The following is a 25,901-nucleotide window of genomic DNA, read 5'->3' on the forward strand; positions in this document are numbered from 1 at the left end:
TCTCGATTCGCCTTTTTTTTTTTCTTTTTTTGCCACTTAGGCCTGATAGTCACTCTTCTGTTGTCTTTTGGCCCTATCCACTTACGCCCTTGGCTGGTGTCCTCTTTTTTTTGGCAATAGGGGTTAAGTGACTTGCCCAGGGTCATACAGCTAGTAAGTGTCAAATGTTTGGTCTGAGGCCACATTTGAACTCAGGCCCTCCTGACTTCAGGGCCAATGCTCTATCTACTGGGCCACCTAGCTTTCCCAGTGTCCCCTTTTTAGCAGCCTCTTCCCTGGGATCCTCCTTAATCTGTTTATTGGTAATCCTGATCACATTCATTTTGACCCATCTTGGTTAGCTCCACGACAACACAGGTAGTACCACAGGTACAACTGGAACCTGGGTGTTTCAGATTTCAAATCTAGCTTTCTATTTACTAATCCATGCTGACTCATGTATTTGCTGGTATGTGGCTTACAAGGTTTCACCCTGTACCTTCTGATGACTTTTTACTTATGTAGGGCCTAAATATATCTTCTCCCTCTGCTTTCCCAACTATTCATCTCCTTTCGAGGTTACGAAGAGAGAAGGAAATCAGATAGGGTCCTGGTAACTGTGAACTCCAGACCTAGGGAAGAATTTTCCCGAGTCATGGGAAATGAATGACAAAGAGGAAATTAAAAGCTCATTGCTATTAGAGATGAAGACTAGGATTCCTGGAATATATGGACCTTGGGCTATTTTAAAATAAGAAGTGGTTATTTTAATGATGAGGAAGTGGAATAAATGGCTACATTTTCTTCCCTCGCCTTAGGACACAGGTGAGGTAAGGGAACTCTTGCTCTGTTGGATGAAATTAGAACAAAAAGATCCAAAGAAGCACATGTTTGTTTACCGTTTATTACAAAACGACCTACATAGACATCAATTTTCATAAGGTCTACAATAAGACACAGATCTTTCCTCTCCAAACTCAGAAGTAACACATAGATTTCTATGGGTTTGCTGGTTCACAGGGCCATTTTCTCATCTTAATAATTTTGAAGAATCTTGGTCCCAGTGGGAGAGGAGACCCCATTCTGATTAGTCAAGTCCCTGATACCAAAGTTCTATTAGAGATTATCTGTGACAGGATGACAGCTTTAGGATTTCCACCTCTCATCTTCTCTCCACAAAAGTAAAATCAATTGATGAAACCAAAAATGAAGGTAGAGGTCAGGAAGGGGAAACCTAGCTGTGGCCGTAATTCAAAATACTAAGAGAATGGGGGCGCAAAAGGAGGCTGATGGCCAAGGAGAGAAAAGACACCAGGATAGGTGGGGAGAGAACACAGTAGAGGAAGGCTCAGCCATGGGTAAGTGATGCTGGCAAACCGCAGATGTACACAGGGCTTCATTTTCTCTTCTTGTGCCGGGACACTCGCTCTACCTCCAGGTACTGTAGTCCAAGCAGCATTCCAAAGACAGAGAAACCTTAAATACACAAAAAAAGGTCACCAGTCAATCAAATATTTGGCATGAACATGGTGATTATCATACCTTTTGTCATTTCATTCCTCCCCTCCCACATTTAGACCCAGCTTAGAAGGATATGAACTATACTTCAGTGAGGGGGAGTAAGGCAGCTGCTTTATACTCACTTGCCACCATCAATGGGGCCAGGACTCCAACCGTTGGAGCAGCTGTCTCGAATACAAACACCTCAGTGAGAAAGTGTCCCAAAGCAAGGAAGAAGGTCCAGAGTGTGATGTGATAGAGACTGCAGATGAGCAGACAGTAAGAGTATGAAGTTATTGTTTTATGGGGTGCAGAATATATAACTCTGCAGCAAAGAATCCAGTGGCCAACAACATATAAAAACATTCAATGGGAACAGATGATTCTGGCAAGAGAAAGCATATGCTTCCCTAGTTCTCAGGGGAGTTCTAGAAACAAGCTGCATTCTGCCTTGGCATTTTGGAGACACCATCACTTCCTCAGGCATAGCCCAAGTCAATACAGCCAAAGAACCACAATGACGGTTTCCATTTGCTAGATAAGTGGGATATCCAGGCAGGGGCGACTTTCCATGTATCAGCAAGCGGATACAGATCCAGCGAAACAGAAGGCTAACCCAGTGACTTGCGAAAGAGGTACAGACATGCTGCAAGAGTTCACTTTGGGGAAATCATGATGAAGAAGGTCATTTGTGAGACAGGCTTTGAAGGATAACTAGAACCTGCCCTGATGAAGATAGAAGCATAAGATGGCATTTGTATGAAGCTTAAGTTTTGCAAACCACCAATTGCCCTCAGGGGTCCAACCTTTACATGTTTTCTCATGTAATCCCCACAACAAACCCTGTAAGGTGAATTAAGAGATTGGGGCCAGGGGCTAAGTGACTTTCTCAGATCACTAAGCTAGTCAGTATTTGATGTGACTTCAAGTTCACTCTAACCATGGGCAGATGGATAATAGTTTGGGGACTAAAAAGGGCTGAAAGAAGGGACTTTGGAATTGTCCTATAGAAAAGATCACTTGTGATGGCAAAGATAATGCTGTGGGGAGAAGGGTTAGTAAAACAAAAGAAATGACTAAAGGTTCAGTGTATTTATTCTAAGAGCAAAGAAAAAAATCTACCCTTATATATAATAGGAATATTTCATCTTGTATAGCATTTCTAATATTGTTTTATTTTCAAAAATAGTTCTGAGAGTTACGTTTAAGTATTACCTTATTTTATAGATAAGAAACTGAGGCAGGCATGGCCAATCGCTAGCTTAACAACTCGCATCTAGTTAGTGGGAGAGCTTGGACTGGAAGGAACTTCAACAAGCTGCCTTCAAAGTCATACATCAGCTATCCTTTGCCGACCTCTTCAAGGGCTGCCTCTGGCCACAGCACAACCAGCTAGCAGATGACACACACATTCAGGAAACAACCCATCTCTCATCTTGGCAAAGGGGTGATTCTTTGGCAGGAGTCACACTTAAGGATACAGGGGTAAAATGGAATCATTTCCAGTTCAAAATATTACAATGAGCCTGTGGAATCTATAATGAGAACAGCCTCTTTCTAAATCCCTCAGAGCTGGCCTCTCTCAGTTCAGTTCACTTTGGTGTCCTAGTCACTAGTCCCAGGGACCGGGAATGAAATTCTAAAATGAGTATAGAAAAGCCGAAGTCTTAAGAATCCTGGCTTTTCAAGGCCTCTCATCCACGGATGCGCCTCTCAAAAAAATGCCTAGGATTTTGTTTCTGTAGTGAGTGCTACAGAAAAGAAAGCTTTGAGCGCCCTCTTGTGGTTCCAAACAGGGTAAAACTAAGGATGTTAAATAGGAGTGCTTTTCAAATTAAAATTTGGCCCTCAGACACTTTGAGGTTTGAAATATATTGATAGAACCCATAAATACTAGTCCAGTGGGTTAGGGTAAATGAAAGTCAGGAAAGTTTCAGAGGAAAATAAGCCTATTTTCATACTGAAAAAAAAAATACCACACAATATAAATATTGGCCTCTATACATAGATCTGGGGCAGCTAGTGGATACAGCACTGAGCCTGGAGTCAGGAAGATCTTAATTCAAATCTGGCCTCAGACTAGCTGTCCTGGGCAAGTCACTTAACCCCAATTTGCCTCAGTTCCTCATCTGTAAAATGGGTACTCATTGGGAGAAGGCAGTGGCACACCACTCCAGTATCTTTGCCAAGAAAACTCCATGGACAAATCAGGCACAGCTGAATGACTGAACAACAACATGCATAGCTCTAAAACCATAATACTTTAGATGGGAAAATACTGCTATCACTGAAATTCTTTCAAAGACTTTTCCTCAACTCCCTAGCCCCATTCATAATCTGTGAAATACTGCTTTTGAAATGCTGGTGTACAAGATTAAGTTACTCTCTGATTTTGAACCAGTTTGAAGCGATGAAGTTTTCTTCTGTAAAAACAGAGTTGGTCATAGAATGCTCACATACTAAAAACATACAAATCTCCCAGTATAAAGTGAGGCATTAGATAGAAAAGTCAGGACCTCTAGACTTATTTCTAATGACTCACTACATAATTTTGAGTGCCCTAGCTTCTCTGGCTTTAAGAAGAGGATTGTGACGCCTAATTTCCTCTGCTTTCTAAGGGCAGAGTTAAGTGTATATAAGGAGATCTCTTCTAGGTAACAATGGAGACAATGTTAAAAAAAATGGGCACCACTAGGTCAGCAACACAATTTACACTGTTGGCTCAACAGTATCTTAAGATCTTAAAGACACCATTAAATCACTTGAGGATCTCAGGCCCTAGGGGAGCAGAAGTGATTAACTTTGTTATCAATATGAATTGAATGTAATTATGATTAAGAAACTGGATGAGAATGGGGTTGTATGTTTCCCTGGTGTCTGAATCCCAAAAGGACCCTGAAACTCCCCTCCCTTCACTTACGTCTTGTTGTGGATATCGATGGCACAGAAGCAGCGAATCACTGACGAGAGCAGAGTCCAGATGCCAAAGGTCCGGGCTTGGAGGCCATTTACTGTGTGATAGAGAAATGGCAGAAAGAAGCTCAGGAGAAGAATGTCAAAAGGGTGTATTTCTACCAGGCTCCAAAAATCTGAACTGTAACCAAGGGGAACTCATGGGAGGTAGGGAGCTGGACTTGAAATTACTCTGGCTGGGCAGAGGAGAAGCTGTGATGTGTGTAACATGGGGATTGTAAAGGACTTCTCCTTTTGAAGAAATGTAGAAAATGGGTCAGGTCTCTTGAAAGTGAGAGTTGCTGAGCTATAACATTTTCTATTGGTGGGCAAACAGGGCACCTGTCATAGAACTTCAACCAAAGCAATTACTTATTAAGTATCTGTTAGGAATTAATCATGCTACGTACTAGAGAATGTGGGAAAGAAAAAAACATTAAATTACCCAGCCCTTCACAGAGTTCACAAATCTAGAAGACAGGTTAGAATATATATATGTATATATATATATATATATATATATTCTAACCTGTCTGTGTATGTGTATATGTATATGTATAACTAATACACACAAAGATACTGATGTATAAGAAAGTCCAAATAAGTTTACACAAAGTTCATGGTGGTAGAGGGCAAGTAGGGAGGGAATAGAAAGATTGTTACTGTTTAGGGTGTAGTAGAAGAAATCAAAGAACGCTTCACGAAAGAAATAACAGTTGGGCAAGGCAAAATTTCAACTGGCAGAGAAGGGAGAGTGGTGGTAGAAGGACATTCCAGGTACATAGAACAACAAAAGCAAAGATACACAGGTAAGTCAACAGAGGATATACATAAGGGATATCAATTTTGGCTACAGGGAAGTACGAGAAGAATGAAAAAGTAGAGTTCGTGACAGATTGTAAGATTTTATTTTATTTTATTTTTGGCTAGGCAATGGGGTTAAGTGACTTGCCCAGGGTCACACAGCTATTAAGTGTTATGTGTCTGAGGCCACATTTGAACTCAGGTCCTCCTGCCTCCAAGGCTGGAGCTCTATCCACTGCGCCACCTAGCTGCCCCAGATCATAAGATTTTAAACAGAGAAATGACACAATAAGATTGTACATAAGGAGAACTAATCTGACAGTTCTACAAAAGATGGATTAGAGGAGAGAGAGTGGAAGTAGGAAGACTGGTTAAGAGACTATTGAAATAGTCCACAAAGAAAAAAAATCTTTGTATCAAAATACTGATGAGGGTTTAGTATCCAAGATATATAGAAAACTAACAGAAGTATTAAGGACAAAAAGCCAATCCCTAAAAGAAGTGGTTGGAGCATATGAACAGACAATTCTCAAAAGAATAATTGCAAACTATTAACAACTATATCAAAGAAATCTCCAAATCACTAACAATTAGAAAAACAGAAACCTCCAAGGTTGTACCTCACTCCCAGCAAATTGTCAAAGACGATAGGATATGGGAATAGTCGATGTTGGAGAAAGTATGGAAAGACAGGCATAGTAATGGATTCTTGGGCGAGCTGTGAATTCTGGAAAGCAATCTGGAATTATGCAGATAACAGGCTACAATGCTCATAAATTCTGACTGAAAGATTCCATGGCTAGGTAAATATCCTAAAAAAGTTATTGACAAAAGAAAGGTTCCAAGTGTACTAGCATGTAACTGGATAGCAAATAACTGGAAACAAATTGTGTTGTATGAATTTAATGAACTATTTCTATGCTGTAAGAAATGATGAGTAAGATGAATATAAAGAAACATGGGAAAACTTACAAGAACTGATGCAAAGTGAAGTAAGTAGCCAGAAAAACAATGTACATAATGACTATACCAATGTAAATAGAAAGAACAAAAACTATTCATGAAGATGAATGGCAGGAAATGATAAAGAACACACTCGATCCCAAAGAAGAATCTCTTCCATGCTCCTATGTAGAGGGAAGGGGACCCATGGTTATGGAACATTGCATACAATGTCAGATTTCTAAAAAATATATTGATTTGTTTTGCTAATTTCCCCCTTCTTTCCTTTTTTTTTAAAATTCTTTGTTATAAGGGATGAGTCTTTATGAGGAGGGTGAGACACAGAGAAAAATCTACTTGATATAAAAACAAAAGGCACTAATAAAAATCTACTAACAAAATAAATCGCCAAGGAAAGTGGTAACAAAAGCCTATAGCAATGGGTTAGAGATACAGAATTTTAATTGGATATGGCATATGAGGAAGGAAGAAACAAACAAATCCACTAGCTCAAGGTTTTAAACAGTCTGGATAAGCATAGAGAGGTTCATCACGAGAAGGTTGGACACAAAATCATAGGTAATCTTAACTCTAATTATATAGTTCCACTTTATGCCGTCCTCTACTTTCACATCCCTTTCCCCTTTGTCTCATTTTCACTTTTCTTCTTCCAAACACTAATATGGGTATTTTACTCACCCTTCACCAACAGAGAAGGCTCTGTTCCTACTCACAAACTGTTGAAAGATGCTGCAGGAAAATGCACAACTGTGCTGATTAGTTCTACTACAAATTTGTCATCTAATCTCTACCAGTCTCTCACTGCTGTAAGACAATTCTTCTGCTCTTCCCTGATTGACTTCCTCTCACTTTTCAGAGCACATATTCCAAACTTTCTCTTATCCCCTAAAGTCACCTATACCACCACCAGCTCTACACCACCCTCTGCAGGAGGCTTTTCCTGTTCCCCTTCTCTCTCCCCCCTTCCTTTTCTAGCTGCTAGAGTTTTCTCTTCTAAGATCACTTTCCACCTACTTGAGCTGTATCTGCTACGTAACTATTTATTGACATACTATTTCCAACAGTAGAACTGAAACACCATGAAGGCAGGCTTTGTTTTTTTTATTTGTATACCCAGTGCTTAGATAGATATAAATAGACATAGCACTTATTAAGCACTTACAGGGATACAAATACAAGAAAACAAGATGGTCCCTGTGTGGAGAAAATATCAACAAGGGGGAAAAGCTATTAGTGAGAAGTACAGAGAGTGAGTTGAACAGGGAATGAAGTGGGCATGGCTGGGGTTCCTCATGAACTCACCAAACAGAAGAGTTTGCCCCAAGACCTTACTCAGCATAGTACCTAGCAAATAACAGGTGATTAATATATGCTCCTCGACAGACTGACTGATTGTCCCAGTTTAATGATGATTTAGTTTCATACTTTACTGAAAAACTGAAGCCATCCATTGTATGATCCCTCTTCTCCCCAATTTTATACCCAACCCCCTTCAATATCAACTTCTCCTCCTTGCTCCAGTCTTAAAAAATGGTGGTTCTCCTTGCCAAAGTCAGCCCTTCTACCTGTGTCCTTGATCCCATCCCCCAACTATGATGTTTGCCCCTTTGTTTACCCTCTCTCCTAATCGCAATCTCTCTTTAGTAACCACTCCTTATTGCCTGCATCCTACAATTATTCCCAGATTTCCCTGTCCTTAAAAAACCTTTACTTGATCCAGCTAAAACCTAAGTTAACAACCTGTAGCTCTCCTTCCTTTTTTTTTGTTTAAAAACTAAAATGAAAACTGTATGACCAGGGACTACTAATGCAGAATGCTTTATACATTTTTAAGATGATCAAGATAAAATAGAACTGCTCTCAGGCTTTCTGTTTAATTAGACTCCCTCTATTGACCTGATGATGAATAGAGTTCAGAAAGAATATACAATCAATCCTCAACTTTCTTGGAGGTAACAGTCTTGGAAAATTGGGATGAAAGCAAAAAACTTGAATGATGATACACTGAGCCTATGGGAAATAGGGGGTTAGGTTCCCATGACCACCCCAAACGGTAATCTTTTGCTAGAGATTGCTGAAAAAAACTTTTTTTGCATAAAATTCTTTATAACAAAACATTAATTCTGATAATATGCATTTTTCCTAACATAGTAACCATGAAATAATCCATAAAATAAAATAGGTAACATACTGAGAAAACCAAATGTTGATTTTGTATTTTTCATTTGATTCCACTCTGTAGTTGATTCTATTCAGTATTTTATATAACAACCCAAGCCCTTTTTTCTGTCTCTGAGTAAAAAGGCTCATGAGTTCAAAAGTTCAGTCTTCCTCTCTCAATTTAAATGCAAAAGTTTAGTTTTCACTATTGATCACTTTTGATTACAGAAAAACCCTGAGCTAAGTTTGGAGGTTCAATGTTCTCATAAAACTAATTCAAAGGGAATTATCTCTACATTGACTACAAATCACTTTATGCCAAGAAAACTTGTTATTCCTCATAACTTCAGCTCCCGGAAGACTCCATAACCTCTATTTGCTACAAATTCACTTGGTTCCACATTTGCCTATTCTTGCCCAATTAAAAAGAAGTCTTATTATTTCACTCCCAGGAGCCAGTGAGTCTGCTATCCCTGATCCATTCTAGCCTCAGAATGCAGATGGGTGCCATAAAATCAATCAAGCATTCCTCTGAGAGGGGTAGTTACTGGCTCCATGTGAGGGTTAGCCCATTTTTCTTCAGGTAAACATGTTGTCTTCACCCCCACAATCCTGCCAACCATATAACCAATTGTGTTACTTCCTCATCTACCTTGTTCTGTTTTTTGTTCTATGTTTATAAAAAGGTACTGTGCTTCCTCCTCAGGGTCTTTTGACCTAACTGAGGTAGCTATTTGACACACTTTACTAACAAGTCCACACCCTGCTAATAAACTGTTATCTTGCTTGGAGAAAACATGCCTCAGTTTATTTTGGTTGAATTTTACTCATGACAATGCAAAACAGTTTTCCCCACCGGTAGTTCCCTAAAATTCTATTACCTTTTTTTTTTTTTGGCTAAGGTCTTAATAATAATAATAAAAAAACATTTCAGACAATATTCACTTTTCATAACACATGAAATCTACAGTACCATAAATTTTGTGGTTGTTGTTCAGTCGTTTTTCAGTCATGTCTGACTCTTCATGACCCCATTTGGAGTTTTCTTGGCAAAGATACTGGAGTGTTTTGCCATTTCCTTCTCCAGCTCATACTGTACAGCAAATAAAATTCTCAAAAATAAAACATTTTTAAGCCTGAATTTTACCTTTCACTATGTCAGATAGCAGTGTGAGGACATCATACTATATATTATACTGCTATAAATCTCTCTACCTGAAAACCTGAAAACCAAGGTTGCTGATACTTTAGTCGCTGCTGTTGGAGGACACCGAGACCAAGACTGGGGAGGACTTGATATCACTTTCAATACTCTGTCCTTCACAGATGGTGGATGGTGTTGGAGATCACCTGCTTGAAATAATCCATCAGCAACATCTGCTTTGTGTGTTGATTGAGAGCCTTAAGGGTCTCAGAGTATGGAAGCATAGCATAAGTGAGTTGACATTTAACCTTGAGGTTACTACGGATGGTATTGCTTTGGTGTCTCTAGCCAGCTTTGTCAGTTAGGCCAACAGCTATACCATCGAGGGCTTAGAGCCTGAAGGACTTGACCTATACTTTGGGAGTATAACTGCAACACAAAACTCTAAGTTGTAAAGGCAAACAATGAAAATATGCAATGAATGCAGAGGGAACTCTTTACAATGGTAGGATAAACAAAAGCTGTGAAGCACTTAGTAGGATACCAGCTGCTTCACAAAGTTGCCCACATTAAGTCCCTCATTTTTCTCTACTGGGCATAGCTTGCCAATGCAATCCTGTGCTGAAGTTAAACATGCAAATGTTGAGGATTGACTGTATATATCATATCCCCATATTACGGTTCATTCTTGTTTAATTCCTTTTGATTATACATTCATGTTTATCTTTTTATGTTTCTCTTGACTCCTGTTTTGTTGCCTTTTTTTTTTTCCCAAAGTTTCTACTCAGCTCTTTTCATCAGGAAGCTTAGAAGTCCTCCTTCATTTAAGATCCATTTTTTTCCTCTGAGGATTACATTCAATTTTACTGGGTTAAGTTATTTTTGGTTGTAAGGCTCTATCTTTTGTCTTCTGGAATACAGTATTCTAAGGCTTCTGCTCCTTTTTTAGGGTGGCTGCTAAATCTTGCATGATCCTGACTGTGTCTCTTTGGTAAATGAATTCTTCCTTCTTGGTTGCTTATATTTTTTTTCTTTGAACAGGGAATTTTGAATTTTAGCTATGATATTCCTGGAAGTTTTCATTTTGGGGTTTCAAGAAGTGATTGGTGCATTTTACTTCTACTTTACCATCTGGTTCTTTTATATATTTGATTTTTTTCTCAATTACATGTAAACAAAAAATTTTAACATTTAAAAAAAATTGAGTTCCATATTCTCTCACTCCTTTATCCCTTCCCTTCTTCCCTCCTGAAGAAGTCAAAAAATTAGGTATACTTCACACATGTGCAGTCAGGCAAAACATTTCCATATTAGCCATGTTGCAAAAGAAAATGCAGAAAAAATTAAAAGTATGCTTCAATCTGTACTCAGACTCTGTCAGTTCTTTCTCTAAATGTAAACAGCATTTTTTTTTTAATCACAAATCCTTTGGAATCGTTTTAAAGCACTGTATTGCTGAGAACAGCTAAGTCATTCACAGTTGATCATTGTACAATATTGCTGTTACTGGGTACAATGTTCTCCTGGTTCTGATCGTTTTACTTTGCATCAGTTCATGTATGCCTTTCCAGGTTTTTCTGAAAGCATCCTACGCATCATTTCTTAGAGCACAACAGCATTCCACCACAATCATATGCCACATCTTATTTAGCCATTCCTTGATTAGTGGCCATCCCCCCTCAATTTCCAATTCTTTGCTATCACAAAAAGAGCTGCTATAAATACTTTTGTATGTATACATCTTTTTCTTTTTCTTTGATTTCTTTGCGGGTACAGACCTAGTAGTGGTATTTTGCTGAGTCAAAGGGTATGCATAGTTTTATAGCCATTTGGGCATAGTTTCAAATTGCTCTCCAAAATGGTTGGTCAGTTCACAACTCCACCAACAATGCATTAGTGTCCCTATTTTTCCATATCCTTGCCAACATTTGTCATTTTCCTTTTCTGTCATATTAGTCAATATCATAGGTATAAGATTGTTTTAATTATCATTTCTCTTATCAATAGTGATTTAAAGCATTTTTTTCACATGACTACAGATAACTTTTGATTTCTTTTTCTGAAAACTGCCTGTTCATATCCTTTGACCACTTGTCAATTGGGGAATGACTCATTCTTATAAATTTGACTCAGTTCTCTTTGAGAAATGAGGCCTTTATCAAAGAAACATGCTATAAATCACCCCCCCCCCCCAGTTTCTTGTTTTCCTTCTAATGTTGGCAGAATTGGTTTTATTTGTGCAAAACCTTTTTAATTTGATGTAATTGATATTATCCATTTTACATACCGTAATGCTCTCTCTCTCTTATTTGGTCATAAATTCTTCCCTTATCCATAAATCTGACAGGTAAAATATTCCATGCTCCCCTAATTTGCTTATATCATCCTTTATGTCTAAATCATATACATACTTTGACTTTATTTTAGTATATGGTGTGAGATGTTGGTCTATATCTAGTTTCTGCCAAACTGCTTTCCAGTTCTCCCAGCATTTTTTGTCAAATAGTGATTTCTTGTCCCAAATCTTGGATTTTTGGGTTTGACAAACATTATATTACTATGGCCATTTACTATTGTGTATTGTGTGCCTAACCTATTCCACTGAGACATCACTCTATTTCCTAACCATACCAGATTATTTTGATGATTATCAATTTGTAATATAGTTTGAGATCTGCTTCTGCTAAGCCACCTTCCTTCACATTTTTTTTTTCACTGATTCACTTGATATTCTTGATTTTTTGTTCTTCCAGGTGAATTTTGTTATTTTTTCTAGTTCTATAAAATAATTTTTTGGTAGTTTGATTGATATGGCACTGAATAAATAAATTACATAAAATTGTCATTTTCATTATATTGGCTCAGCATATCCATGAATGATTAATATTTCTCCAATTGTTTAGATTTGACATTATTTGTGTGAAAAGTGTTTTGTAATTGTGTTCATATAGTTCTGGGGTTTGTCTTGGCAGGTAGACTCCCAAGTATTTTATATTGTCTGCAGTTATTTTAAACGGAATTTCTCTATCTCTTCCTGCTGGGCTTTGTTTTACCCTCTGGTTCTAAGAGAGCTGGGCAACTAGCTTTTATGATGCCTTGAAGTATGGATCTAGGATTTTTTTTGGTCCTGGCTTTCAGGTATTCTGGTGATTCTTTTTTCTTCTTCTTCTTCTTCTTTTTTTTTTTTTGTGAGGCAATTGGGGCTAAGTGACTTGTGCAGAGTCACACAGCTATTAAGTGTTATGTGTCTGAGGCCAGATTTGAACTCAGGTCCTCCTGACTCCAGGGTCAGTGCTCTATTTACTGAGCCACCTAGCTGCCCCTATTCTGGTCATTCTTAAATTATCTTTCCTTCATTTTTTTTTTAGGTCAGTTGTTTTTCTTTTTTTTAGGCACTTGGGGTTAAGTGACTTGCCCAGGGTCACACAGCTAGTAAGTGTCAAGTGTTCGGTCCAAGGTCAAATTTGAACTCAGGTCCTCCTGACTTCAGGGCTGGTGCTCTATCCACTGTGCCACCTAGCTGCCCCTGGTCAGTTGTTTTTCTATGAGATACTTTATATTTTCTTTTATTTTTCCCCCTAGGCTTTTGACTAATATTTCTTGTCTCATTGTGTCATTAGTTTCTATTTGGTAAATTCTTGTATTTAGGGAACTTTTTCTTGGTTAAGCTTTTGTGCCTCCTGTGCCAAGCTGCTAATTTTCTTTTCAAATCATTCTTCCATAGTTCTCTTTTCTTTCTCCAATGTCCTCTTAAAGTACACTAATTTGGTTTTTTGAATCATTTTTAGTTCTTAAAAAAAAAACTTGCTTCATCTCTTAAAGGATTCTGGTCGGATTTGTGGATAAGCTATGCTTTTCTTTGAGGCTTTGCTGTAGATGTTTTGGAGGCATTTTCTTCTGGATTTGTGTCTGTGTCTTGATTGTCCCTGTCACCATAATAATTCTTTGTGATGGGATTCTTTTTTATTTACTCATCCTTCCACACTACTTTCTCATTTCAGACTTTATGTGAGGACCAAGTTTGCACACTTCTGGGGAGAATGTCTGGGCGGAACTTTTGTCCTCACAAGTCTTTTTGCTGCTTTCCTGGGGTATTGAGTGTTATTTTTATCCTGGAATGACAGGGGTGGCTCAGATGGAAGACCTGAAAGTTTTCAAGGGCTCCCAAAGCAGCCTGATCTAGGCAAAAGTCTGACTACTCTAACCCCTACCTCACTGCCCTGAGCTCTGCAAGTTCTTGACTTGGGCTCAGGTCTTGCCCCGGTCAAAGTTCCAGTAGACTGCTGCTGGACTGAGTCACTATCATCCAGCTGGAAATCTCTGCAGATTCACAGTAACCAAAGGCTACCCTTTGTTCTAAAATTCCTGCTCTGGTTATTCACTGTAGGCTTCAGACTAGACTGGAGGCTGGAACTGAGACTCCTCTTCTAAGTCAGAGCCCCCCAGCTGTTGTTTGCTTCTGAACTTGCTCCGTGATCCTACATAGCTTAGGTCCCACAACCATATCTAGCCCTGGAACACCTCTAAGTGCAGGTCCCCTCCTCAGTCCATCCTGGATCTGTGACTTGGAACTGAGTAGTGAAGGACAGAGCTTCTAGTTGGACCCGTTCTCTCACTCTGCACAAGGTTGGGGTTCCCCGGTATGGTGATGAGATTTCTTCCTGCCATAGTGCACAGCCTTGGTTTGCTTTCAGTTCCTGTGTGCTGGAATACCCTGTGTAGTTTGCCCCTGACCAGACCCTGTCCCCACTGTTCAAAAACCTCTCTGTCTCCCTATGCTAGCTTGAGCTTGAAATGTAACTCACTGTGATTTTTTTTTTCTTGGACTTTCCAATCAAGATTTGGTCTACCACCTCACATCTATCAGAAATGACAAATGCTGGAGCGGATGTGGGAAAATAGGTGTACTAATGCACTGCTAGTAGAGTTGTGAATTGGTCCAAACATTCTGGAGAACAATTTGGAACCATGCCCAAAGGACTTTAAAACTGTGATCTAGCAATACTACTACTAGGTCTATACACCAAAGAGATCAAAAAAAAAGGAAAGGGGATTATATATAAAAATATATTTTTTGTAGCTTTTTGTGATGGCAAAGAACTGGACATTGAGGATGCCCATCAACTTAGGAATAGCCGAACAAGTTGTGGTATATGATTGTGATGGAATACTATTGAGGTATATGAAATAACAAATGGGATGGTTTCAGAAAAACCTAGGAAGGTTTACATGAACTGATTCAAAATGAAATGAACTGAACCAGAACACTATACATAGTAACAGCAATATTGTAACAATGACTAACTGTGAAAGACTTGGCGACTCTGATAGATACAATGATTGAAGACAATTCAGAAGGACTCATGATGATGAAAAATGCTATATACCTCCAGAGACAGAACTGAGGAATTCTGGCTACAAAATGAGGCATAATTTTCTCACTTTATTTTTTTGTCCCCACCCCACCCCCTCCTTTTTTTTTTGCAACATGGTTAATATGGAAATATGCTTTGCATGATTTCATATGTAAAATTGATATCACATTCCTTGCTTTCTCAGTGGAGGAGGGGTTGGAGGGAGAGAATTTGAAACTCAAAATTTAAAAAAAATGCCAAAAATAAATTTTTTAGGGGGGTTAGGCAAATGGGATTAAGTGATTTGTCCAGGGTCACACAGCTAGTCAGTGTTATGTGTCTGAGGCTGGATTTGAACTCAGGTCCTCCTGAACCCAGGGCTGGTGCTCTATCCGCTGTACCACCTAGCTGCCCCTAAAAGTACATTTTTAAAAAAAGATTTGGTCTGGTGCGTTTTCTAGATATTTGCGGAGGAGTTGTGTTGAGGACAACTTGACTATACTTCTTCTTGCTTCTCCATCTTGCCACGAGTATAATAGATTTATGTTAATTCCCTAGATATTTTGGATATCAGACTTGTTAAAATCAATAATGTTTTATTCAAATGTCCCCCTCTGCTCTTTCTTTCCTCATTTTGTCTTCATCTTATTAGTGCAAAAGATTTTTAATGCCACGTAGTCAAAACTATCTACTTTTTATCATTTCCCTCATCCTTTAAGAATTCTACCCCTATACTACTAAGAAAACAACGGAGATAGAAAGAACAAAAAAGCCAGAAACTGGTTACTATATAATTAAAATGACCAAGCTTAGCTACAAACTAAAATTGAGAAAATGTACTTTATACCTTTCTTTGCAGAGGTAGGGGACTTTGTGTTGAACATTGCACAGATTGTCAGACCTGTTGGAAATGTTAGTTAGTTTTACTGAATTGTTTTTTCTTTCTTTCTTTTTTAACCATTGTTACAAGGAATATCTCTTTGTGAAGGAGATGGGGGAGAAGCATATTGGGAAATGGAGACAAAGTAAAAATCCCCAAAATATCAATAAAACCCAAAAATTATCAATACAAACTTTAAATAATACCTTACAGTGATCAGAAAAATAGTAATTTCAAGTTTCAAGTCACTATCATCCAGTTGGAAATCTCTGCAGATTCACAGTAACCAAAGGCTACCCTTTGTTCTAAGATTTCTTCTCTGGAATCTTCTATCTGCCTACTTGAACACAGGCTTCTTCAGGACAATGAGTATTTCACATTTTATTTTGGTCTTTGTTTCTGCTAGGGCCCAGCCCAGTACCTTGCAAGTAGCAGATGCTTAATAAGTATTTGTTAACTTGAAGGGAAAAAAAAAATTCCTATAATTATCCTTTTAGCTCTATCTGTGAAGAGTACTCAATGCTCTTATGCTCTAATTTTTAAAATGTTGTAAACTTTTATATTCAGGTAACATGTAAAATTACAGTTTTTAGATCTAAAATATTAATTTAACTGTTGATATTTTAAATATAAGATCTTTGTCCCATATAAAGTTAATATAATATTGAAAAAACAGAAACATTCACATTAACAGTCACACTCAAGGTAAAATCAGAAGACAAATTAGTTGAAGCTAGATGAAAAGACAGTTCATAGAGTGTCCTCAGAGGAAAAATAAAGGAGTGGATCAAAAGTCTATTTTTGAATATGCTGAATTTGAAACATAAGTGGAACTTCTAGATAGAACTATCCTTTAGGCATCTGGGATGCATATCTGAAAATAGAAAGGTCAGGGGTAAAGATACATATATTAGGGAGTCATCTTCATAGAGTTAATTCTTTTCTTTAGGAGAAAAGAGTGTTTTAGATAGAACCTTTGGGAATGCCAACGTTAAGGAAATAGAGATAAGAGCCTACAGAAGAGACCAGAATAGAGAGAGAACAGAGAAAGAGGAAAACCTATAGGGTATAGAATACATCAAGGCAACTGTCACATTAATCATACCTCATTCTTTCTGTCCCTGGAACTCATTCTAGGTCTGGCATCTTCATGAAGGTTAGGACTAGAACAGGCTTAGGAATTTCATTAAAGCCTGGAGCTGTTCCTAGAGATCTTGTCTAGTGCCTGAGAACATACAGGAAGTAAGACCAGGTCTGTTTCAAGATTGACTCAAGAAAGATTCCAGAAACTCTAGAAGGAAGCAAATGCTCATAGCTGGCCTTTATAAGAGATAACTTTGTGGGTTCCTTACTGAATCTCTCCTATATCCTCTGAGTTAAGCCTAAATCAAACTAGCTTCCAATGGCTAGGGGAGAGATTGGTTGTGCACAAAGTTATGTTCATTCAAGTATGGGTCTTAGCAACTTATGGTATACTATGACATTGCACTTTGAGCAAGGTAATTGACAACCCTAGTGGGAATCAAAGAACCTTTTGTGTACCCATAAGGTGCTGCATAAGATGGCTGGCTTTTCTATCTCACTTTTGGCATTGCCTCTATGATAGGTGTATCACTTGTTTTATATAGGTTGGCCTGGTTGCTTGACAAGGGGCAGGGGAAGTTGTTCTTAGGATCATCATTAATTTGGATTTCTTGCCAAAAGAACCATAAAAGGCCTAGTTTATGGCGACTTGGTATCAAATTCCCAATGCCCTGTGGAATGCCTTTCTGACTTTGCATGGCCTATTGCTATAGTAAATGTGGGGCCAGAGGGAAGCAGCCTTTTATACTTATTACTGTCTTTTTAAACTTTAGGTATTGTGTCCTTTGTTATTAGTGAAGTCATTTTTATTGCATTTTATGGACCATGAGTGTCTCATTGTATTCTTAATTCCATCCTGAATCATTAGACCATCCTAAATTAGACCTATTCCAGAATATCTGGCAGGGGTTGTTTGCAATGAACTCATGGTTCAAGTCATTGTTAAAGTGGGAGAAGGATAGTGGAGAAGAAACAGTCTCAGGTAATTGGAATGCCAGATACAAGATTCTGGTATCCTGTTAGGGGTACAGGGGGAGTCAAGTCAGTAGCATAAAGAGGAAGCTCCCAATCACTCTGTAGGGTTAGCTTGATGGATGCTTAAGGAGCCTGAAAGGGAAAATAAAAATATAGCAGAATCAATTATCCCTTGGCTCCTATTAATAGCTTTAGAAAAGCTGGATCACTTGCTTTGAATGAAGTATGAATGTTACTAGATCCATAAGCTGCTCCTCTTCCTTCAAGGTATAGACACCAAAGATCAAAAAAGCTCATTCAACTCTGCCCTAATGCACAAGGACAGTTTACTTACTTTCTTTCTTTCTTTTTTTTTTCTTTCAGACAAAGACCAGATTTATTAAAGATCCACCACATTGGCCAGACTCTTAAGGAATCTGAGCATTTGTGTCACTAATGCAAATGGGCCGGATTTTAAAAATCTGAGATGACAGTTTACTTTCATTATTATATCTTATAGAGGATTTGCTTGTGCAAATTCACCTGAACCGGTTACGGACCCTGGATGGGATGGATTGCTTTTTTTCCTCTTTTAAGGTGGCTAAAATGGGGAGTTCTGTATACTTGGTCTCACAAAGACTAATTTCCTTTGAAACCCATTCTCCAATGGAGGACAGCAAGAGAGGGGATTACTTTTTTTTTTTTCCAAAGAGTTGCTTTTCATAGACTAGATTTATGTCCTCTCTTCATATATCCTCCACTCCTTATAACCAACTATTTTAGATACAATTAGATTCTGCTGATTATACCAAATATTCTGGGCCAGGCCTAATTCAGGCCAGTCCAACAATTCAGGTTTCAGCTCAAAATGCAGAGACTCTTAGGGTTCATAAAATTCCACAAAAATGGCTTTATTAATGACAAAGGATAAAAAGGATAAAGCAGCTCAGTCTACATAAATAGGTGCTACTCCTACCATAGTTCCCAAAACATAGGTCATAATTCAGTTTCATCTGTGGAAAGACTGGGCATATATCACCACTATGGAAGCAAAGTTACTTTCCTAGCGTCCCATGTCACAAGAGACTGACAAATGGAAAAGCTATTATTGCTATGTAACCAGTGTGTCTTGGATTCCAAAATCCTCGAGTTATAGATTCCTAAATCAAAGAGACCCTACAACTAAGTCTCTCCCTACCCCCATGATGTCTCTCTCACTCTGTGATGAGCTAAAAATGTTATTAAGATAGGCCAAGCTGTTAGTTTGAGGCAACCACACTCCCTAAATTAAAAACTAGAAACCATATTCCAGCCAATTTTACTCGCTGTAACAGTAAGACAGAAAAACTAATTTTTTCTAGCTAGTGTAAATACTAGATTAATATACGCCACTAATTCTAATCAGATTATGCATCAGCTGACATTTGTAGGCGATTGTCCAGAGTATTCCTAAGGATAGTAAATTAATGTAATCTAGTTGGGAGATGACAGATGAGAGAATAAAATTTGATTAGCATTGCCACAAAATCTATTTCAGTTGAGCCCCCCTTCTTTCTCATTTACTGTTAAGAGCAAACGGGGACCACCTCACCATCTCTGGTCAGTCTGAGGCTTCTTATGGTTTATTGCCCTTTACAACAGCTAAGAGGGTCTTTTTTCTCTCTCAGATTTGTGGTCTGGTTAATTATTACTAATAATAAGAGCCAGCATTTATTAAGCACTTAGGTTTGCAAAGCACTTTACAAATACTATTTCATTTGATCCTCACAACAACACTGTGACATAAATGCTCTGATTATCCCTATTTTACACATAAGGAAACTGAAGTAGACAGTGGTGAAGTGACTTGCCCAGGTTCATGAAGCTAGCAAGTGCCTGTTAAAGTCTTTCTGACTCCAATTCCAGGGTTCTATTCACTTTGCTACCTAAATATCTAAAGTTAAGAGCTAATGGGAACAACTTTTCCATCTGTGGGCAACCTATAGATGCTCATAGTTTTGTTGAAGATGTATTGCCTCTGGCAACTGTTAGAGGGTTCTCCTCCTTTCTATTAGAGATACCTAAGGCTAGGTCTCTTCTAGCTTCTCTGTATTGCTCTCAAATGGGATTAGAAAAACTGGTTTGCCCTTACATGGGAATTCTTGAAATAGCTAAGGGCAGGGCAAATGATCTGTTCAGAAAATTATATCATTGGAACAATGGTTAAGATATTCTAAAGCCTGAAAAACTTGGCATGGATTGCCTGGTAACTGAGGGACAGTAAATATACATTTGGGATTATAAACTCTTTCGGTAAAAATTTTTTTAAAAAGGCCAATCCCACTCATTTCTCCAGATACTTTTCTCCTGTGTATTTTGTACTGGCTTTGTTTAAATTCAGGCACAGCTTATACCAGTTCATTCTTCTCCTAGACGTTGCAGACAATAGGATGGAGTTTCTATCTAGGTTAGCTATAAATGTGACACAGAACTGTCGCATTTATAGTTAGGAGATTTTTGCTGAAGGCAAGGCCATCTTAATTCTCTATGCTGGCTCTGTATAGTACATATCACATCAGAGAAATAAGAAATCTTACAGTATTCATGGCAGTAAGGCTCTGGAAAAAGGAATGACTATCTCTAACTTCCCCCAGAGGAAACAGACTCTTCCAGGGGATCCAGTCAAGGGAAGGCAATTTGAATTTTTTCCCCTGGATAACTGTCCCTGACTTTGCTGTGACCACAGGCAAGTCATTCTCCATCTGTATGGTAGGAAAAACATAATGAGCCACTGCCTTTTTATTTCATAAAAAGTTGTAAGATCCTAAGAAAGGCTACTAAAAATGATATAAGAAATGAGAGCGACATTTCACTGGGATCTCACAATGGAAAGAGGTGCATCTATTGTTATTGTTGTTGAGTCATTTCAGTCATGTCTGACTCTTCGTGACCCCATTTGGGATTTTCTTGGCAGAGATACTGGAATGTTTGCCATTTCCTTTTCCAGTTCATTTTACAGATGAGGAAACTGAGGGAAATAGGGTGAAGTTACTTACCCAGGGTGAACTGCTAGTAAGTATCTGAGGGTGAATTTTAACTGAAGAAGATGAGTCTTCCTGACTTCAGGCCAGGCACTCTATCCACTGTGTCACCTAACTGCCCAAAGAGGTGCCAATCGGCTGCTATAGCCACATTTGGTCCTATTCAGCTTTCTATCTAGGGTTCTCTCTGGAGAAAGAGATCTCATTGCCACACAATTCTGGTCACAGCCAATGTGTAGATTTGTTTTGTTTGACTATGTTTATTGATTACAAGAGAGGTTTTTTGTTTTTTAATCTTTTGGAAGGTGAATATTAGGTGGGGCTGTAATGATAATAAAGTAGGAAAAAAAAACTAAGAGCAACAGTAAAGCATTTAAAAAGCATACAGAAGAGAAGGAAGTTCAGAAGGAAACACAGATAAGCAGGAAACCTTATAAGCCAATATTTTAAAAAACCCAAGCTATACATAATGGAGGTTTTATGTATAATTTTCTTTTCTTCTTCTTTGACTATGTAAATGCTCATATTTATTAGTTTGTCAAGTTCAAAATAACCAAAAAAAAAATTAAAAACTATTGAAAAACTGAACTTAATGAGCACTGGCCCATCATTATCCCCCGTTCCTGGAGGGAATATGATCTCCAGGATACTTACCAAGGTCTGGTTTGCCGGTATACAGCTTTTCATAGAGGAAGGTGTGGTCTCGGAAGCTCTGCAGTGTGTTCCCCATGGCTATAATGGATACTATAACCAACCAGCTACGTAGCACGTTCAAGAATCGGCTCATTTCTCACTTCAGCACTAGGGGGGCTTCTCTGTCAGGAGCTATACTTGATACAAAGATTAGGGTGTCAAGATGACAAGACAACATGGAATCAGTTATTGGGGAATAATCTCAACTGGGGCCTCACTGCTGAATGGCAATCCTTTTAGCCTCTTGTGGATTATTACACTCATTGCAGTTGGTATTCCAAAACTTATCTTTTTCCCCAAAGCTCTCAACATTACCCCTACAATCCTTGCTGAGCAGATGAACTCGCTATGTCAAAAAAAAAATTAAGTGGGGGAGCCTCCACGAAGTTCTTTTTCTTCCCTAGTCTATACCTCAAAAACCTTCTATAAATTCACATATCCTTTGCTCCAGTCACGATGAGGTGACCCTTCTACTAGCCAGCCTAACTGCTCTACTTGTGCCTTGATCCCATTCATCTGGGAAGTCAACTTTAATTATTCCCCCATCACTCTCATATTTAACTTCTCCCCATTTATTGCCTCTTTCTCGGCTGCCTACAAATATAATCAGGCCTCCTTCATTCTTAAAAAAATCTTTTACCTGACTCTACTGTCCCCTCAAGCTATTGTACTATTTCTCTTCCTTTTATAGAATTTATATAATAGTTTATATATTTATAAATTCCTAGTGAGAGAATACTGACTACTTCAACTTCTTCATTGTCTATTCACTTCTTGGTATCTTGAAATTTGACTCCCATCCAAACCATTCTAATGAAACTGCACAGGACTTTTTTTTTTTTTTTTACCAGACTCTCTCCTTTTCACATTCTTTCCTCCCTTGGCTTTCATGATACTACTCTTCTCTAGCTCTCCTTCCATCCATCTCACTGCTACTTCTCAGGCTCCTCTGCTGGATCGCCACCATTTTCTGTCCCTTAGTGTGAGTACACTCCAAGGCTCCATCCTGAATATTCTTTTCCTCTATCTTCTCTCTCTTAACGGCCTTCACCTACTGCCAGAGTGTCTATTTATCTATTACCTCTAGACAGAAGACTCAAACATATATCTCCAGTCTTAATGTTTCTTCTAGACTGTCTTGTCATCTCCTAGATGCCCTCTAGTATCTCAAACTCAGCAGGTCCAAAACAGAATTCATTTTTTCACATACCCCTCTCCCCCAACTCTCTACTCCTGTAAACTTTCCTATTTCCGTTGAGGATACCACCATCCTTCATCAAGTCATCCAGTCATCAAGGTTTGTAATTTCACAGTCATTTAATACATATATGTATATATAATATATATTTTAAAATTATTTCCAAATTGCATGTAAAAAAAAATTTAACATTTATTTTTTAAAATTTGAGTTCTTAATTCTCTCAGTCTCTCTTGCCCCTCCCCTACTCCTTGAGAAAGCAAGCAATATGATATCAACTATACATATTTCATAGTCATTTTTAACCCTGCCCTCTTACTCACCCCATCATATCTGACCAGTTGCCAAGACCTCAATTCTACCTGCATCACCTCCTCTTCTCTTTGCTGTCATATCACTTCAGAAATTCATGTTTCCTAGATTATTGCAAAGGCCTCTGAACTGATCTCCCACCTCTAGTTTCTCTTTTCTCAAGTGTGACTTTCATATAGTTGCCAAAATAATCTTACCAAGATAAAGGTGTGACCATGATATTCCTATGCTCAAAAACCTTTCACTACTCTCTGCAGCCTTTAGGATAAAACACATGCCTTAGTCTGGCACTGAAGGTCCTCTAAAATGTGTTTCAAATATACCTCTTCATCTTTATTTCACATTTCTTCCATTTACTCAATTTATGTTCCAGTCAAATAGACTAGTTGAATTTAGGAAGAGTTAGTCATTTTCCATCTCTATGCATGCACACAAGTTATCTGCCATGCCTCAAAAGCACTTTCTTTTCATCTCCACTTTTCTAAATTTTTCTTTCTTCAAGATTCAGCAGTTACTACCAATTCCATTAAGTATTTCCTGATCCCAGCTTCAGCTATGATTATTCTCTCTCTCCTTCAATTTTTCTAGAGAACTCTGTCTCATCTGTTTCTTTTCCCCCTTCACTTCTTACCTTGCATTATACTTATCTGCATATATGTTGTATTCCCCTAGTAGAATGTAAGCTCCTTCAAGGCAGGGACTATTCTTAGCATCTAGCACATTAAACAATGTAGATATTTGATAAATGCTTGCTGAATTGGATTAGGTAAGCTCTGTAAGTCAGCAGAACATTTTAGGAGTCTAAAAGGTATGCTATGAAATCCCTGGTCCCTGTTCCTAGCTGCAGTTTTTGCTGTTTGCTTTTTCCTAGCATGGTATGGGGAAGATCACCATACCAGCTCTAATCCTGGGAGGTACAAAGCTGCTATCTCCACAGTGACTCCTGGGGAATTAAAGAAGAGGATAAAGGGGGAGAGGGAAAGGGAAGGAGAGGCAGAAGAACCCCAAAGTCCATTGCTCTGGAAACAATGCTGCTCAGGAACCTTTCTTTGTTGCAAATCTAAGATATTTAGTGTTCTGAGATTCCTTATGGCAAATAATAATACTGTGATATGATCAAAAAGAGTTTGAGAACCACTGATTTAATACTAAACACACACTTTATAGATGTAGAAATTGAGCCCAGGGAAGGTAGGGGCTTCTCTAATGTCACACAGGCATTGATTTTAATAGCTAGAGGGAATCATAGGGCTGGAAGAGACCTTTCTCATCAATAATTTAAGACTTCCTTATTTCATGGGTGTGGGTACACCCTCCAATGAATGAAAACGACATCCCTTCTAAAACCCAGGAGACAGTCATTAAGAGTTGCTGTGGCTGAAAAATCCACCATCCAGTTGACAACCTGGTAGTTAGTGTCTTTAGCTATGCTGGTCCTTAGATGAAAGATATATAATGTCTATCACCTGGTCCATACTTGAAGCTTTTCCAGCTTGGTAGGACCTGTCAGAGATGCAATCTGTTGGCATAGACTTCAAGAACACAAGATGTCCTTCACATCACAATGAGGCATCAGAAGAAAACTGAAGTGGAATGACCCTGTTTGATAATATTTTAATGAAGTTTCTCTACCTGTGAAATAGACATCGATACTCAAGTTGAAGAATCTAAGATTATATCTTATAAAACTATATTTAAAAAACAAACAAACAAACCAGCCACAAACTTTCAATTGAGTGATCCTGGGTAACAATTTAAATCAAATCAACTTGATTTAACTAAAATGCAACCCTGGGAAAATTCTTATATGATATTTGGATGTGGAGTACTCCAGTTGGAGTCTCAGAATGAAAGCCTTTATGTTAGTGATAATAAAATGTAAAGTCTGCAAGAGTCCATGCAGGTACCCCAAATAACATGAATCTCTAAAGGAAAAGGAAGGACGAGGTGGATCTCAAGTGCTACCTTCTACATGAAAGTTATCCTGCTCCTCTCCAATTAATAATACCTCTTTTCCTTAAACTATCTTGCATATATATATCTTTATGTATCTACTTATGCATACATGTGTATACATACACGTCTCATTGAGAGCAGGGACTGTTTCCATTGTGTCTTAATATCCTTAGTGCCTAGCACCAGGCTAGATAGTTTCTCAAGTACCTTCCAGCTCTAAATCTATGATCCTATGATCGTCCTTCAGAGTATGTTTGGAGCACCCCACTTTATCCGGAGTTTGACTGCAAAGGAAGATTCTGTTAGCTGAAAAACAATTTAGGAAGGTGGGGGAACAGAATCCAATAAAGAGGCAAGTGAAGGAGGGGAAAAGCGAGAGCAGTTAGGTGAAAGGAGAGGGGGAGCGAGAGGAGCAAAGTGTGTGGGGGGGAGCAAGATGGAGGTGGGGAGCGAAAGGAGCCAGGTGAAGGAGGGGGAGAAGAGCCTCAAAGAGGGGGGATGGAGAAGAGCCCAAAAAAAGGCGCGGGGGGGAGAAAAACCACAGAAAGGTAGTGAGGGTGGGAGTAGAAAACCAGACATCCATCTGTTCTTCCCCAATGCCAACCCGTCTCCTCCATCTTTGACCAAATAGCCTCCTGGAGGGCGCCCCATCCTTTCCCAGACGCTGCTCTGACCCCTTCTTCAACACCCCCTCCCCACCCCCAATCTCCCCAATCCTTCCCTCCCTCATCTCTCATCCTCTCCTTAGCCCTTCCCCTTGACCTCTCGCAGCCTCATTCCTACCTCTTCCCCTCGGTCAGATTTCTCCCCCACCTCCGGACGTCTCTTCCCCATACCTGACAAACAGAACCTGGAACACCAGCGCGAGCCTCAATTTCACTTCTAATACCCGTGTACACCTGAGACCCTCTTGTGGACCCGCCCACCTCTCGAATCAGATCTTGGATTG

At 38.7% G+C, this 25,901-nt stretch overlaps 1 protein-coding gene across 8 annotated transcripts; it reads right to left on the reverse strand.

Moving 5' to 3' along the window:
- Nucleotides 1–867: 867 nt before the first annotated feature.
- Nucleotides 868–25,886, reverse strand: LOC114040412 (probable ergosterol biosynthetic protein 28). 8 transcript variants are annotated; one of them, XM_027858521.1, is made up of 6 exons: nt 25,789–25,886; nt 21,448–21,618; nt 15,704–15,757; nt 4,400–4,490; nt 1,623–1,741; nt 1,277–1,455 (listed from the first exon to the last, which is right to left on the reverse strand). In XM_027858521.1, exons 2-6 carry the CDS (start codon nt 21,578–21,580, stop codon nt 1,376–1,378), a joined length of 477 nt encoding a protein of 158 aa, XP_027714322.1. In that variant the 5' UTR covers nt 21,581–21,618; nt 25,789–25,886; the 3' UTR covers nt 1,277–1,375. The 8 variants fall into 8 exon arrangements, with proteins under 8 accessions (XP_027714315.1, XP_027714316.1, XP_027714317.1 ...); XM_027858514.1 differs by lacking the exon at nt 1,623–1,741 and having other exon boundaries at nt 868–1,455; XM_027858515.1 differs by lacking the exon at nt 1,623–1,741 and having other exon boundaries at nt 868–1,455; nt 21,448–21,623.
- Between the last annotated feature and the right edge of the window lie 15 nt (nt 25,887–25,901).

This window comes from Vombatus ursinus, unplaced genomic scaffold, assembly GCF_900497805.2.
Source record: "Vombatus ursinus unplaced genomic scaffold, bare-nosed wombat genome assembly UNPS02013089.1, whole genome shotgun sequence".
Lineage (NCBI taxonomy): Eukaryota > Metazoa > Chordata > Mammalia > Diprotodontia > Vombatidae > Vombatus > Vombatus ursinus.